At 36.7% G+C, this 17,436-nt stretch overlaps 1 protein-coding gene across 4 annotated transcripts in view; it reads left to right on the top strand.

Moving 5' to 3' along the window:
• LOC116845063 (tetraspanin-9) overlaps nt 1-17,436 on the top strand; it is a 31,265-nt gene that overhangs the window by 11,533 nt on the left and 2,296 nt on the right. The window contains exons 1-4 of one of the 4 annotated variants that reach the window (XM_032817332.1): nt 5,453-5,599; nt 6,457-6,568; nt 14,948-15,139; nt 15,326-15,508. In XM_032817332.1, the coding sequence (XP_032673223.1) occupies nt 6,491-6,568; nt 14,948-15,139; nt 15,326-15,508 (453 nt within the window). In that variant the 5' untranslated portion in view covers nt 5,453-5,599; nt 6,457-6,490. Of the gene's footprint in view, nt 1-5,452; nt 5,600-5,940; nt 6,096-6,456; nt 6,569-14,947; nt 15,140-15,325; nt 15,509-17,436 lie in introns of those variants that run through there. The other 3 variants (XM_032817330.1, XM_032817333.1, XM_032817331.1) reach the window with 3 other exon arrangements.

The following is a 17,436-nucleotide window of genomic DNA, read 5'->3' as shown; positions in this document are numbered from 1 at the left end:
AAAGACGGTGTGGAAAACAGAGCCGCGTTAACATTTAGGCACCGTCCACAGCGCGTTTCACGCGGCAACGGACGGCGACGGGAGCGGGGTGATCATAGATGATCACAAATTGTCCGCAATTGGCAGGAAGTCGAGGCAGGGGGACCGTTTGTATGCCCCTTCGCACTCTCCTCGACGTACATTATTTTCACGCAGCCTTTCATTTAGCCCGCCGAAATTGATCTCGGCTGCCGATTAATTCCTTCGTGCGACATGTGTGTCCGCGCCTTGTGGGGCGCATTTTTCATCTCATTGAGATAGTTACATAGAATATAATTATATCCGAAGGTCTGCGACGAACGCGGCGACCGCGCTGCTTGAGAGAAAAGGAGAGACTTAATGTCACACAGATATCGGAATTTCTATAATAATGTAACACAGCCAGTCGAGATAAAAATAAAGAGCGCACTTCGAGGCGCGTATAAATATACTTCGCGCTGAAACACCGTGATAGGGAGAGAGCTACCTTCGTTCCGCACCCTCTGTTACTCTGTTACACGTTGTAAATGTCATCGTGTTCTTAGCGGCTAATCGCGAGGTGAAGGAGACTGCATCGAAGGTGAAGCGAACGTTCGTATATAAATTTTTCACTAAAAGAGAAACACCTTCCTAACAGGGAGATATTCTCTATGATGAGAGCAAAAATATTTAAGAAATGATATACATTTGTTGGGTGCGTACTAATAACATGTATTTATTCAAATCTAAATATTCTTTTGTTTTCATTAAATTTAAATTATCTTATTATAATAATTATTAAATAGAATAAGTAACTTTTAGGAAAAGCTATGGTTTTGAGAAAATGTATATTTCCTATTTGAAAAAATCTTTCCTCGTTATGAGAATATATTAATATGAGAGAATAATAATGTTAATAGCACCCACTGAATAAATATTTTTCATCGGCTTGGAAGAAAAAATATCTGGAAAGAAAAAAGATATTTATGCGGCGGATATTGTGCGTGTGATAACGTATTTACTTAAATATAAATTCTGTTATTTAAGTAGAACAAATAATTTAAGTGAAACAAATAATTTCTTTTTCTCGTGAGAAGCTATGGTCTCAGCAAAATATATATTCCTTTACGTGAAAAACAATTTTTTTCTCAGTCTATGAATACGCATATAAGCACAAGTAAATATGTTTTTAAGACCTGCCGAATAAATATTTCCTATCGGCTCAAAAGTGTGAAAGAAAAAATTAGAAAAATGTTTATTCAGCGGTTACTAATAGCATATTTACTCAAGCTAAATTCTCTTATTTAAACAGAGTAAATAATTCCTTTCTTCGTGAGAGACTACGGTTTTAGGAAAATGTGTGTTTTCTCATTTGAGAAACATTTTTTCTCAATGCAGGTATATAAAAGTAAATATGTTATTAGTATCCACCGAATAATGAATTTTCATTTCTTAGATACTTTGTTCTCTCAATGTAATACCTCGAATTGAATATTCGGGTCGATTTCTCGAAAGTTCTCGAGCGACTCGATCGCTGGACGACATTCTTCCGTTAGGCTCGCGTTCGTTTCGGTTCCTTTTTTTCCTTTTTTCATCGACTTTTTCATCCACCCGCGCTCTCTCCCTCCCTCTCACTCTGCCCATTCTATCGGTTCGATCCCCGCGAACAGCCTTATTAAACGGCGGGCTAGTGTTCGCGACAAGTGCCGTGAATATTACGACAGTGGGTGGAGTTCTGCGTGAGAGCGCGCATAGCTGACGCTTGATAAGGCGAATCAATATTATTCAATTCTGATAACAGCTCTCTCGTTGCGTCAAGTAGAAGCAGGGAACGCGTTAACCGCGCGACAAGCTGATAACAGATTTTCCGTCGACTCTCGGATGCTTGTCGCGAAACAGTACTTTGTCTTCCCCTCTCGCCCCGTCACCCTTCCTCACGCTTGAAAAGTATCGATATCGAGGAATTATTAAACTGCAATGTCTGTGCATAAGCTGTGCTATGCACAGACTGTTTTATTTGTGATACGCTACACAGAAGAAAAGAAAATTCTTGTTAGAAAAATATCTTTACTTTTGACATGTCAATCTTAAAATGAGATTGCGTGGCGTTAAACGAAAGTGAGTTACTTGCAAGAATGCATTTTATGTAATTCAATGAAAAGAAAAGCCTCTGTTCTTATTATTCTGTTATTATTATTATTATTGTTGTAAAAATAATTTCAATGGACTATAAAAGTAAAAATTAGATAAAATTTGGGAAGTTAGAAAAATTTGTAAATTAATAGGAATATGAATTTTGTTTTGTTTAAAAAATTCATATGTTAATTTATAACTTTTTATAACTTCTCAAATTTTACCTAATTTTTATTCTTGTTAGAGTCATATAAGTCCTTAATAAAAAGCGCAAAATATTGGATTGAGAATATGATGCTTTTGAATGTCGAAAGAAGACATCATTATCATTGAAATATAATCATACTGTATTTCTTATGAAATTATTATAATACGCAAATAAAATTGTAATGTTGAAATTCAAGATTTAAGAAGCTTTTAACAAAATTCTATATTGTTGCTTATATATAAAACAAAGATTGTTAATTTGAGTACATCAATTTTAAGCGAATACTAAATTATCTTCTGTACATTAACCCATTAAGGCCCAAGAGAAAACCACTAAGGATAGGCTTTCAAAAACCATCTAAATTAGGGTAAAACATCGAAATTTGTTAAAAAGTGAAAAAAAATTTGTGTTGAATTTAAAAATTCAAGATGGCGGACCAATATGTCGGCCCGAAAATTTGAAATTTTGGCCTATTTGAGTGAAAATCCGTATAGGGAGGGTTTTGGGTTCGCTGAGTATGAATATGCACTTATTTTTTGAAAATTTTTCAAAACGTACTTTCATTGAAATAAAACAAAATTAAAAATTTTTGGCCGCTATATTGATTTTTAAAGTAAAAAAACCATTTTTCTTCTACAGTCTGCTAAAGTATGATGTTTTGTCCCAAAATACCTTCGAAAGGTAGCTTATAATTTGGTTGGATTTTTCGCCAAATAACAAAACTATATCAAATTTTCGCATTTTTGGGCGGCCATATTGGATCCGCCATTACGAATTTTGAAAAAAGAAGTGCATATTTATACTCAGTGAACCTTCCTCCCCCCCCCCTATACGGATTTTCATTCAAATAGGTCAAAATTTCAAATTTTCGGGCCGACATATTGAATTTTGAAATCCAACACATTTTTTTTCACTTTTTAACAAATTTCGACGTTTCGCCCTAATTTAGATGATTTTTGAAAGCCTATCCTTAGCGATTTTCTCTTGGGCCTTAATAGATTAATAAGAGTGGCATATTGTTAGTGCGCGTTCGCATTGCTACCGGTGCTGTTCTATCAACTGCAAGTTTAACGTTTCTCCTTTTGACGCCGGCTACTTCAGCGCGAATGCCCGAGGAGAAAGAGTCTGATTTCTCGCCTCATTCATTCGCCAAATCGTTCGTGTCGCTAATTATGTTAATTAGGAGGCATCGCGAGCGACCCGGCGATTTTGTTTAACGATCGATGGAGCGAAAGTTTCCAGCAGAGAAGGCGTGAGACTAACCGACAATGCTCGCGCGATCTATGGGAAAAAGAATCGCAAGCGGCGTTTTCTACTCAACATCGTCTCGTTCGATTGTAAATATCGCATTTACATAACTCGTCGCGAACAAGATTGCAGATAGATGAAAGATATTTTTGTCGAGCGCACAAGCGCGAGCTTCTACCCTTGATTACGTCACATGGGAAGTGAAGTGCGTAGGAAGCGTTAATGCGATCGAATGACTCGCGATAGGAACGGAAAAAGGGCTTTATCTTGAAAGATAAAAAGAAACGTATCGAAAAAGAAACAGAGAGATCGGCGATCGAAAGTTTTAAAGGTGAAATCTTTAGAACAAAAGAGATCTCGCGTGTACATCGATCTCGGAACGATTCTAGCGAAGTTGGGAGAATTATTTTTTTTGAAAAGCATTGTTGGGTATTAATCGATTAAACTTCTCTTTGACTAAAATAATTGGCAAATCGATAATCAAAATTAATCAATCGTGCAAAATCAATCAATTATGCAGAGTATAATTATTATAATTATTTTAATTATTTATATAATCGTTGTATATGTGCCAGGTACACATCGCACCTGTTGAAGAAAATATTATTCTATACGGAAAAAAGGTTTGGCTGAATTAACTAAACATCTGGTCGAATATGAACGATCCAAAAATTCCTATTAAAGTAACCCGACTTCTGTTTAAGTTAACAAGATTTTTGGTTGACTTAAATAGAATTCGGGTTACTTCAATCGCAATTTCTAGATCGTTCATACTCGACCAGATATTTGGTTAATTCAACCAAATCTTTTTTTCCATGTACTGTTAAGAAAAGCGGTTACTTGATTTATCTTCTTTCTTTTATTAAATAATAGTTGTATTCAACAAAGAATATTTTGTTGGTAATATTCTTAAAATATATTCATGATAAATCTTAGAAAAGTTCATTTTACCATGCAGAGAAGACGAAACTAGTTGACTACCGGAATAAATTGGCAAAATCGACTATTTCTACTGTTTTTTTGATAAATTTTACAATTAAAATGTATCGTTGTTTTTTACTAAAAAATGTTCTGTAATAGATAGAATTTATAATAGCACAATATATTCTAATAATATTTGTAAGCAAATTTAGGTAGATGTGAATTCGTTTGTCTCGTCGCTAATTTTTTTTGTTTACCACAGTTAATTTTTGTAAGATATGTGACAAACTTTAATCTGAATGTGCGTTACAGAGAGACTTTTTTTAAATTTTAAATAATTCGGATATAAATTTTATTTCTATATAAATAATTTATATAATCATCTTTATATAGTCATCTATATAAATTAAATACAAAACATACGCGATATCACGGTTTTATAGTAAACTTAGTAATTAATAGTAAACTTAGTAATTTATTTATGCTAGCTAATTTCTATCATGTCTATATAATTTTCGTTATATAACTGCAAGGATATTGTTTTGAGTATATTGAAAGTTTGTTTCTGAAGTCGGTTAAAAATAAAAGTCTTGTATCTCTAAATGTGTTCAGATTTTCAAGAAAGTAATGGAATTTCCAGACGACCTAGATAAAAGCAGATAATGACGTTAATTTGAGAATTATGCAAATAACACACTGAACTAGTTACAAAAAGTCTCATCGCAATATCTCTAACGGTTCTCGAGTTATGAGCAAACGTACGAGCAAACCACACACAGGATAAGCTAAGAATCTCCTTTTGAAATCGGTATTATTAGAGAGTATCCACTGAATAAACATTATTCATTTTTTAGGTATTGCTTCTCTCATTGTAGTCAATTTGAGTTTCCCGTCGGCGTTCACACGTACTATTCCCGCGACGACCTTGAGGATATCTTCCGTCACGGCTGCGAGGGCTGCCTACGGGAAAAGTGACGTACGATCGAGTGCACGGCGCGAGCTCTGAGTCTCTTCACCGTGGGTGTCACCTCCTCTACCTCCACCTCGTCGGCGCGATCTACGCGATCGAGATCTCGATCGCGCGCGTTGTAGGTGAGCGGCCTCGGCGCGCGGTTGTTGCTGTCCCGTTAGGGGACCTAGAAGGCCCAGAAGAGGCCGGACAGCCAGTCGCGCGTCGGCTCGATCCCGGACATACCGGAACGGATCCTCACCCGATGAGGATTGTCCGGTCGATCGGATCGATCGGCAGTCAGTGAGCCGGGACGATCCTCCGGATCCTCCTCGTCGACGTTCCGTTCCAGCGGAATTCACAGCTCGCGCTCGCCTAGCCAGCACGTCGATCTCTTCGTCTTCATCCTCCCCCATCTTCATCGCTCCTTCTCCTCCTCGTCCTCATCTTCCTCCTCCCCCTCCTCCTTCTCCTCCTCATCGTCGTCTCTCACTCTCTCCCTCTGGTGGAGTTTTCCCCTTCCTCCTCTCCTGGCGTGATCTATCCTCTTCAAAGAGCTTCTCGAACGGTAGACGTAGTATTTCCTGGTGATCCGTGATGCGCACCACGAGCAGACTCTCGCGCTGATGCGCACGGTGGGTTCGTTATCAGTGATAATTATACGAATAATACTCGTGACAAAAGAGAGAAGAACCGGAAACACCTTCGCAACGTTCGATAGAAGGCGAAAGTTGCCACGCAAGTTGATGTGAGACTAACGAGTTTGCGAGCGATCGCTAGAGAGAGAGAGAGAGGATAGATTCCGAAATCATTGTAATCGTGTGTCGCTGCTGCTTTACGTACATTTAAAAAGTGGTTCTCTTTTTTCTCCTTGCTCCCGACTCTCGTTGCATTCGGCCGCGCAACGCGCCGGATATGACGGGAATACATATCGCTTCTGACCTCGCGTTTACGCAGGAAAAGGGATCACGTCGCTGTCACGTTTCTCTACGTTTTCCAGGGAACATCGCCAGCCCCGTCGGTGTGAGGATCTAATGAAGGATCAAGTCATGGGCCGCACAGGATACACGTGCATCAGGCACGTATTTTGTTCCCTCAACGTTTTGATCTGGGTATGTATTGTACTTATTATATATTCGATCCATTTGCATTATTAGGTGGTTTGGAAAATATATCACTTCTCTCCTCTTTTTAGGAAAAGAGAAACGAAAAGAAAACTCCTAAAAAAGAGAAAAACAGAAACTTTCTGCAAAAAGAAACCTTTAGAAGAAGATTTCTCTCTTTGGAAAAAGAAGTTTTTTTCTTTTTAAAGAAAGAATCTTTTTCTTCTAGACAAAGAAGCTCTCTTTAAAAAAAAACTTTTTTCTTTCTTCCTTAGACCTTAAAATTTTCTTTTGTCAGATTAGAAAGGTCTTTTTTTAAAGAAAAACTTTTTTGTAGAAAAAAACTTTTTTATTTAAAAAAAGAAGTTTTTCTTTCTAGGAGAAAAAGTTTTTTTCTTTTTTGAAAAAAAGTCTTCTTTTTTCCTCTTTAGACCTTAGCATTTTTTTTTGACGTGAAACGCATAATGAAACAGATCACAAACACGTGATTTTATATATTTATATATATATATATATATATATATATATATATATATATATCCATTTCATTACGCGTTTCACGTAAAAAAAAATGCTAAGGTCTAAAGAGAAAAAAAGAAGACATTTTTTTTCTAAAAAGAAAAAAACTTTTTTTCTCCTAGAAAGAAAAACTTTTTTTTAAATAAAAAAGTTTTTTTCTACAAAATGTTTTTCTCTAAAAAAAGACTTCTTTCTAATCTGAGAAAAGAAAATTTTAAGGTATATATGTATGTATGTGTATGTGTGCGTGTATATATAAAATTCATCCATCCATTCTCTTCAGTAAGAAATCGTGATTATCCGCTATCATGATAATGGCCAAGCGAAATGAACGGACATATCCGCTTTTGATGCAAATGGGTTAACAAGCTTGTCTCATCTGCGCGCGCGCGCGCTGTCCAAAAAGGAGCGCGCTCACATGGGAACGTCCCAAACGACGGAGGTTTCGTTAGCACACAATATTCGTGTAAACACGATGCGTTACACGCACGTGTGACGCGCGGCCTCAATCGCTCGAGTATGACAGAAATGAGACAATAGACGGCGACGAACAGTAACGACGGTCGACCCACGCGGGGTCGCCGTTTAAATCGACGCGCTTTTGTAATTCGCGCCGCATTCCGCGTCTCCCCTCCGCGCCCCTCCGCCTCGCGAACTTTATTGTCCCACTTGAAATCCGTCCGTGCGCGATGTCTGCGCGTCGTTGACGAGACGATGAGACGCCTTAAATAGGGCGTTGAACCCGTTGCTCTATGAGTTATGAACTTACGGTACCTAAAGCGTCGTCTACAATGAGAACTTAAGCAGTAAAATTTGAGCTTTAAGCCCTAAGAAGTTGACCAATCACAATCAATTATAAGAAGAATAATCGACTGTGATTGGCCAATTTCTTAGGGCTTAAAGCTTAAGGGGATACTGGAGTAGATGACGAACTCGAACAATTTCAATAATGCAGTGACGATCGTCATTAACATAATCACGCTATCCTTTTCGTATTTCTTGTATATATATGAATGTGTGTTGCTTTGTTTACCATATTTAACGGAAAACTTAACCATATATGTGTAGAAATCTTTCTGCAAACTTTTTCGATATTTTTAAGCTTCCAAATGCGAAGGTAGAGCAAAATTTTTCTGTTTGGAACATCCATACTTTCAGTATACAAGCCGCGGAACTTTTGGATTAGACAAATATTACGCTGATAGCTTGAGATTTTATATTAAAAATTTTTTGTTCGTTTTCGCTACATATCGAACAATGCTCTTATTAATTTTTGCACATACTTTCATTGCATAAAAGCATTTGTAATTCTGTGTAACCGTTGGTCAGTGTTCTGTCGGTAAAGTTTACAGCTTCAGCATCCCCTTAAGTCTTACCCCTGGTCTACTTTCGGTGATTTAAGCCTTAAGCCCAATGTTTCAACCTCTAAACCGTGACGTATTTTCGTTTTAAAACATTTCCCGCGCTGCTCTAAGTCTCAATCTCTAAGCTTTAAGCAAGTTGACCAATTCCCATCTTTTAAGAAACGCTTTAGAACGGAAATACATGGGATTAAAATATCGGGCTTAAGGTTTAAATCACTGAATGTAGACCAGTAGCCCTATTCTGTAACTTGTTATTGGAGTTAACGACAGTTTCGTTATCGTTGCGCAGCTTTTGTATATCGTAGAAAAACTGCGCAATGATAATGAAACTGTCGTTAACTCCAATAACGAGTTACAGAATCCCAACACAGGGGTTACGGCTTAAGTTCTCATTGTAGATGACGCTTAAGGCAACGATAAAGCGTCATGCCACTTCGCTCCGAGTTATATACGCGCTGTGTGTAACTGGTAGTACAAAGTGTGTACACGTGCGTGTTCCTCGTATTTTTCTGTCTTTCTTTTTTCCGCACGTACGCGCAGTACGTGTGTGTGTGTGCGTGTATCTTTGCGCGCGCGCATCTTTGTACACTTGTCGTAGACTGGTCATTATTAGTCATGTCTAATTGCTTCACATTATGTATTCTTGAGGCAATACGCGTATCTTCTAAGACAGTCGTAGGTACACCATATGGCGCGCGGCTAGTTAGATAAAAATGTTTTGATACCTTTTGACGACAAAATGATAACTGACAATTGATGACAATGACTGACATCAGAAAAAGGAGGTTCTCAGTTTGTCATGTATGTACGTATTTGCTTGTGTGCTTTTTCATAACTCACGAGCCGCTAAAGATATCGAGATAAACGTTTTTGTTAGTTGTTCTCAGGTTAGTGTCATATTACCTGGTTTTCTACAGGTGACCTGGAAATTAGTTAATTCCATTGGAAATCCGAGAATATCTAAAAATATTAGACAAAACTCTTATTTTTAACCGAATTAAAGAAAAACTTCTACCGACTTAAAAAAAACGGACTTTTAGTAAATAACTAAAAAGTACGAAATAAAAAACGTTTTTACAAAAATAAGTCGTTTTTAAAATCTTAAAAAGTATGAAATAATTTTCACTTAATATGCCTGCGTGCATCTACAATCTTATGTTAATATTTCAATAATATTAGAAGTCGCGACGCGAGAAGCATAAATTAGATAGATAACTATCTTTACAACTATAGGGGAATAAATAATAAAAAAAGGTATGATTATCGACTCAGTCAGGTTTTTTGGCTGACACTAATATCGTCAGAATATTAGGATAGGATTATAGAAGTACATGGTAATATTAATTTAAAATTATTTTAAATCTTTTAGGACTCTTAAGTGTTTTTTTTTTCTTTAAAAAAGTAGTTTGTGCACCTACATAGCACACTGAGGAAAAGACAACTGGAAATTTATTTGTATAATATAAAATTTATTTCCGTGATATAAAGTATATTTCTGAGAAATAAAATTTGTTTCTGTGAAATAAATTTTTGTCCTACAAATAAATTTTCAAGTATTTTTTTCTCAGTGCACAACACGCCCCAAAATCATTCGCAATGTGTTCAGAATACTCTGAGGTTGTCCTAGAACGTTCTAAACATATTCGAGATAATCTCAAAATGATTTGTAGCTATCTGGCACATAAAGTGACTCACCAAATTATTCGAAGGCTTGCCATTAAAAAAAACTGGTAATAATATATAAAAAAAAGATTATATATTCAATTAAAAATTTGTTGACTGATATGAAAGATATGAATGTGTGTGTCAAGGTTGCAAAAGTAGAATTAGAACAAGATGGAAGGACATGTGCGTGTCGATAGCGAGGATATTCGGCGGCGATTACGCTGCGCGTTACATAACGCTTCTCTCGCCGCGTACCGTTCGTTTGTGCACGCATCATCGGCAGTAATTAGAAAGTACGGACATGCTTTTGTACAATTAGCTATCGGGGTCGCGTAACAGTGCATTCATTTGCTAATCATGCCGCGGCGTGCGGGTTGCAATTTAGAAATTACTGCCGTTGTTTCTCCGCTCGCGACGTTCCGCGGACGTTTCGCGTTAAGGGGATTAAAGAGTCAGATTGCCTGAAAATCATGCTTGTTGTTTCACAAGTCTTTATGACAAACTGAATGAATACGCGAAAGTGTTATATTGACGTGTAATTATACAACACATAAAGAGAAGAAAAATATAATTTTGATGATCAAATATTCAATATAAGTGTATGGTACATATAGTTAAAATATATTTCGTTTTTTTTTTCAAGGTCGTCATTTTGCAGTAATATCTTGACTCTTGGTGATTCAATTAAGCTGAATTTTAGGTAGAAAATTCCTTTAAGCTTGTCGTTATCGTGTGAACCACTGATAAACTCGTGAAAATATTTAATTTTGAAATATTAATTTTTTTATTATAAAAGAACTGAAAATTTAATAATATTCCATTAAAATACTTGCAATTTTGTTAACTTTTACTCAGTTTCTATTATAGTGGTTCACACGATAACGACAAGCTTAAGAAATTTTCTACCTTAAAATTCAGCTTAATTAAACGATTGAGAGTCAAGATATTACTGCAAAATGACCTTGAAAAGAAAAACAAGATATATTTTAACTGCATACACCATACACTTATATCGAGTATTTGATTATCAAAATTATATTTTTCTTTTCTTTATATGTTGTATAAATACACGTCAAAATAACACTTTCGCATATTCATTCAGTTTGTCATAAAAAATTGTGAAAGAACAAGCACGATTTTCAGGCAATCTGACCCTCCAGTCCCCTTAAGCACTCGACACGTGTACGTACAAGTCGTAAAGCGGTATGTTTATCGGCGGTGCATTTATCAGCGTGTCATCTCGGACTCGATTACGAGAGATACGTTGCAGCTGGACCATGCAGTTTCAATTTATCTGACTCCACTTGGATGAATTAGGTGGATGTGATCAGCATTCAGTTGAGAAAAAGGTTTGGTTGAATTAATCAAATATCTGGTCGAATATGAACGATCCAGAAATTCCAATTGAAGTAACCCGAATTCTGTTTAAGTTAACAAGATTTTTGGTTGACTTAAACAGAATTCGGGTTACTTCAATCGCAATTTTTGGATCGTTCATATTCGACCAGATTTGGTTAATTCAATCTTTTTTTCCGTGCACGACTCGGCTTCTTGTCGCTGACAATGTTGGGCATTAATCGATGGAAATTTTAATTGGCTTAAATAACTGGTTAACCGATAACTGGTAAACCAAAAATTAAGATTAATTAATTGTGTTATGTATGTAATCACGAATGATTTAATCAATTAATGAAATTAATTATTAATCAGAGTATTATCAATTAAATCAAGTTTTTAATTAATTTAATAATCTCAATTAAAATGTTTTGTCCGAAAATGCTGCTGACATTTCAAACATCTTATTATATTGTGAGAAATGTTAGGAAATATTTTGTTTCTTAATATTGAAATGAGTTGCAATAATGAACAAATATCCTGAATTAGATTTGGTCTAATTTTGGACAAATTTCATTTAAAAATTTTATATTCTGATTCAAAATCTTTCTGCGTTTTGATGAATCATCTTAGTGCAATGATCGCAAAATTAACTTTATTTAGTGCTATTATTGATGCTATTATTGTACAATGTTTGGACAATTTTTCTACTAGAGATGTAACGATTTATTAATTTTGCTTATTGATTGCATACTATTATTTTAGTCCACTATCAGTGGCGTAGCCAGAAAAAAGTTTCGGAAAGGGCTGTACTTTTTATTTTTGACAAAAAAGATCATTCGAAACAATTTTTCTCACACTTAGCGTAACCCAGAAAATTAATTTCGGAGGGGGGCTGCAATCCCCTCAGCCCCCCCTCCCTGGCTACGCCACTGTCCACTATAATTTTAATGCCCGACAATAGTCACTGGCTGATTGCAGCGAGTTATATCTACCAATGCTCTCAGAAATTCTACTGCCTCCGATGTGGACCCCGAGTCTCTCTCCTTCTCTCCCTCTCCCTTTTTCTCTTTCTCTATTTGCAAATAACTTAGCAGGTGAACGACAAGCCGATTCTCCGTTATACATGTATCCGGGCGACCGAATTGACGTTCAACGCACTTCGCCGACCTTCGCAAAACGACATCGCGCGACTTCGCTTCCGAGATATCTTGAGTTGGATTATTATTATTCGAACAAATATATACCGATAATATATATACATTTATTACTTCAGCCAAGAAGATTTGGTTTAGAAAAATATCCTTAGCCACAATTATCCTTCCATGTTTCTCTCTTACTACTTCTCTTTTCCCACTAATATTTTTATTCTAATATCACGCAATCTTTATATCAAATATATCCTACAATATCACAAATATCAAATATATTTGTTTCACTAACTTGCTCCCATATCACATTGTATAAAATTCCTTCTACTTTATTTTATTTCATCTATCATCTAAGGTAAATGTACTAATGCCCGGACATGTACCAATCTCCGGACATTGTTTTTATTTTTATATTTGAATATGAATATTTCAACTTTCAACGTACAATACATACATATTGGTATACATACATTTAATATTTATATTTAGTGTACGTTGAAAGATGAAATATTTAGAGAAATATTCAAAATAATAAGAGTGTCAGGAATTATGTCCGGGCATTGGGACATTTATCTTACCTCTACTTTATTTTGCAATTTTCCTAATATGTACCGATAATAAAAATTTTCCGATTTTTTCACTTTTTTTTCTTTCAAGGATTCTCTCTTTGCGCTCGTTGCACTCGTCGTACGTGGAACGAATCTCGAAGGTCGTTCAAAGTTAGCCGTCCGATTTTCCTCTCTCATTAATGACTCGGAAATCCGCGCGCGATGCTTTTTAACTTACAATCTATGGTTCACACCGTCGGTTTCTCGCACAGACGCGCCTTCTCTACGATCTAAGCGCTTTCTCTATGCCGAGGGGCTCGCGTTATCGCGAGTCAAGTCGAATGAAAAGAACACGACATTGACCCAGTGAACTCGCGTGCCGCGGACGGCGGGCGATAAGGATCTCCCCGATGCTCTTAATTGCGAACATCGTGGATTAGAGCGACGGGTGATTAACGAACGAGAATGAAATGTTTCCGACCAGCTAATCTTTATGTGGGGAGAGAATGATAACAATTCGTTGATATTTAATACGATTCCTATCAGCGTCATACGTGTGTGACGCATCGGTCTTTCACATTGAGAAGATAATACGTAATTTTCATACATAATTGCATATAATAAAAGATTTTTAGTCAGAAAAATCATTTTTATAGTAAGGGTCGATATCATGATAGTATCACAATAGTGTTAGTGATAATAATCTTATATGATACATATTGAGATATTATTATTTTTATATTAAGACAACAAGAAAAAATAGTTGACGCAAAAAATTATAATAATTTTAGTGACACTAGTAATATTTTTCTCTCAGTGTACTGAGAAAAATTTACATGTATGACGCACCGGTTTTTCACATTGAGAAAATAATTTTCATATATAATCTAATTTTCATATATAATTGCATATAGTAAAAGATTTTTAGTCAGAAAAATCATTTTTATAGTAAGGGTCGATATCACGATAGTATCATAATAGTGTTAGTGATAATAATCTTATGTGATACATATTGAAATACTATTATTTTTATGTTAAGACAACAAAAAGAAATAATTGATGCAAAAAATTGCAATAATTCCAGCAACATTAGTAATATTTTTCTCTTAGTGTACTGAGAAAAAATTTGCAAATTTGATATTCGGAACTATAATCGTATACACTGAAAGAAAAATATAGTTGCCTTTGCCGTCAACTACACTCTTTTTTTATTTTAAGCATAAAAATAGTTAGACAAACCATTGTTTTAGTAAGTATTATTAGAAAAATGGTTCTTCTAATTATTTTTCTGGTTAAAATCACGAAAAAAGTATAGTTGACGAAAGCAACTATATTTTTCTCTCAGTGTAGTGAAAGAATTATAGTCGCGTGAATAATTGTTTTAGTAGATGTTACTATATACAGTGTCAGTGATAACGATTTTATATGTATATTTTTATTACTACTTTTCTATTAAAAAAATATGAAGAAATAATTGACACCGCAAATAACTTACATAATTTTACTTACATAAACAAATTTTTCCCTTCAGTGCAGAAGAGACCAGCGTCGCGTATGTGCGACGGCGATTGTTTTTTATTTTACGTTCATATGAACAAATTAAGTCTGTTTTACATTGTTACATAACGAAAGGACACAGAGAGTGGTCTGTGGGGACGGTTTCCCGAATGAATCGTAGTAGCGAGCGTATTAAGTCGCTACAAGTGCGTCAGAGAGCGGATCTGTCCGTCAAGAGTCGGATGGGAAAGAGCACATGTTACGACGCGCGTGTTACGCCCGGACTGATACGCACAATTTGTTTTACAGTTATGCGCTTGCGGAATTTTGGGTGCGGGCCTTTGGCTGCGACTGGCTTATTCCGGATACGCGACCTTGGTGCCGCAGTACAGCTTCGCATCGGCGGACTCGTTGCTGCTCGCCGCGGGATGCGTCACATTCGTCATCGCCTTCTTCGGATGTTGCGGCGCGTGGTTCCAGTCGAGATGCATGCTGATCACGGTTGGTACAACGTGACCCATTGTAAAAACGTGCCCGGCAAAAGGAGGCATAAGCGCGTGCACGCGCCGCATACACAAGCCGCGTTGATTATTCCGACCGCCTTGATTCTTTCGGACTTGTTATTATTGAGTCGCGCACGCGAATTCTTATCGCGTATTCTAATCGTGCTCGTTGCTGCTGTTGCAGTATTTCAGCCTGGTGATACTCATGTTCCTCGCCGAGTTCATGCTGGGCACCCTGGCGTTCGTGTTCAGGGAACACCTCGCGCGAAGTCTGAAGGAGGAATTGTTGTACGGCATCGAGAAGCATTACAACGTCACCAGGGAGCCGGGAACACTGCCCGCTGTGTGGGACCACATACACACGGAGGTTCGCACTGATCTGATTAGTATTCCTAATAAGCAAAATATACTCTCTTTCCACTCTAAAAAAAAGGCATGTAAGAGATTTAATTGTTGCCACTTTTCCGCGATGCTGATTGGTTCTCTCGCTTAGCTCACTTCATGTGGGTTTGGTTCGTGTCGCTTGCGCCTGTCAAATTATCAGGCAAATAACTGTCATCGCGTTGATTAGCTCATGAGGAAAAGAATAAGAAGAGATATAAATTATAAGAATAGAAGAATAGAGAATAGAAGATTAGAGGAGAAAGAGGAAAAAGAAAGGGCAGACAAAGAGAGAAGCATATTATTTAGGTAAAAATAAGGGTAAGAATAAGGTAATTTTATAAAGTAATTTAAAAGGTTATTGTAATGATAAAGATGCTAAATAGTGCGCGCGTAGCGCTATTTAGCCATTTTTTGTTCGTTTCGAATGAAATTCCATTCCGAAAAATTTTGCAAATACTCTCTAAATTTCTTGAAGTGTAATTTCTTTCGAAAAATAGAGTGATTGAATACCTTGAATTCGCGACTAATTGATTGAAATATTCACTCATATGCATTCAGGATCCATTGTAAGCTGAAGTAAAGTATTTATTTTTGCAATTTTGCGTGACAATATTTTCACTATCACTTCAAAAGAAAATACTACCGCTTTTTGCAATTTTGAATTTTATTTAGAAAGCAGAGTGACTTTTAAGTCATTCGAATTTGAATGATTTTTCACTCATTTAGAATGAATTCTTCCCTCTAAATTGTCGAGTTATATTTTCAGGTGTATAATAATCGTCTTTTTTATTATGTATAATGTTTTATATTTTAAATCAGTGAAACATCACTGAGAACAGTAAATATACACTGATTTGCAGTTATAAGTGTTGCACTGAAAGTGCTCAGTGTTATATTTATAATTGATATCAGTGACTATTCACTGATTCACTTTAAGAGAGTAGGCTACTATGCCAATAGATTGGCAACAGCTTCGATTAGAATGTTGTAGCAATCGAGTGCGCGTTCCGCAGACAGAGCCTGCCGGCATAACTTGAAAGTAAATTTGTGACGAAAATCGAGCAAATTCGAAATAATCGACGAATCCATAAGCTTTCTTCCCCATAGATCTAGATCTTGACAATATATGTATCTGCACATGTATTAGGTGTACAACTTTATTTTCGCCGTTTTTTTCCGAAATTCGAGGCTTTATTGTAAAAAACTGGTTATACATTTATGATTCAAAGTATTGTCCATCGCTGGCCACTACTTTCTCCTATCTTTCGGGCAGCGTACGAATCCCGCGTCGAAAAAACTGGTCATCTTTTGAGGCGATCCACGAATCGATCCAATTTTTTACTTCTTCATAAGACCGGAAGTGCTAGTCAGCCAGGCCGTGTGCCATTGATCGAAACAAGTGATAGTCAGAGGGAGCAACGTCTGGAGAATACGGCGGGTGAGATAGGACTTCCCATTTCAACGTTTCCAAGTATGTCTTGACCACTTTTGCAACATGGGGTCGAGCATTGTCATGCTGCAAAATCACTTTATCGTGTCTCTCGTTGTATTGCGGCCGTTTGTCTTTCAATGCTCGGCTCAAACGCATCAATTGCGTTCGATACCGATCGCCTGTGATTGTTTCAGTCGGTTTTAACAGCTCATAATACACTACGCCGAGCTGGTCCCACCAAATACAGAGCATGATCTTGGAGCCGTGAATATTCGGTTTGGCTGTCGACGTGGAAGCATGGCCGGGAACTTCCCATGATTTTCTGCGTTTGGGGTTATCGTAAGGAACTCATTTTTCGTCCCCAGTCACAATGCGATGCAAAAATCCCTTCCGTCTTTGCCTTTCAAGCAGCTGTTCACAAGCAAACAAACGCCGTTCAACATCTCTCGGCTTCAATTCGTACGGCACCCAATTTCCTT

The sequence above is a fragment of the Odontomachus brunneus genome, unplaced genomic scaffold, assembly GCF_010583005.1.
Source record: "Odontomachus brunneus isolate Ranch 3 - 2012 unplaced genomic scaffold, Obru_v1 Obru_scaffold_049, whole genome shotgun sequence".
NCBI classification, from domain to species: Eukaryota; Metazoa; Arthropoda; class Insecta; order Hymenoptera; family Formicidae; genus Odontomachus; species Odontomachus brunneus.
Note: the sequence above shows the minus strand (reverse complement) of the source record. Positions and strands in the feature narration are given on the sequence as shown.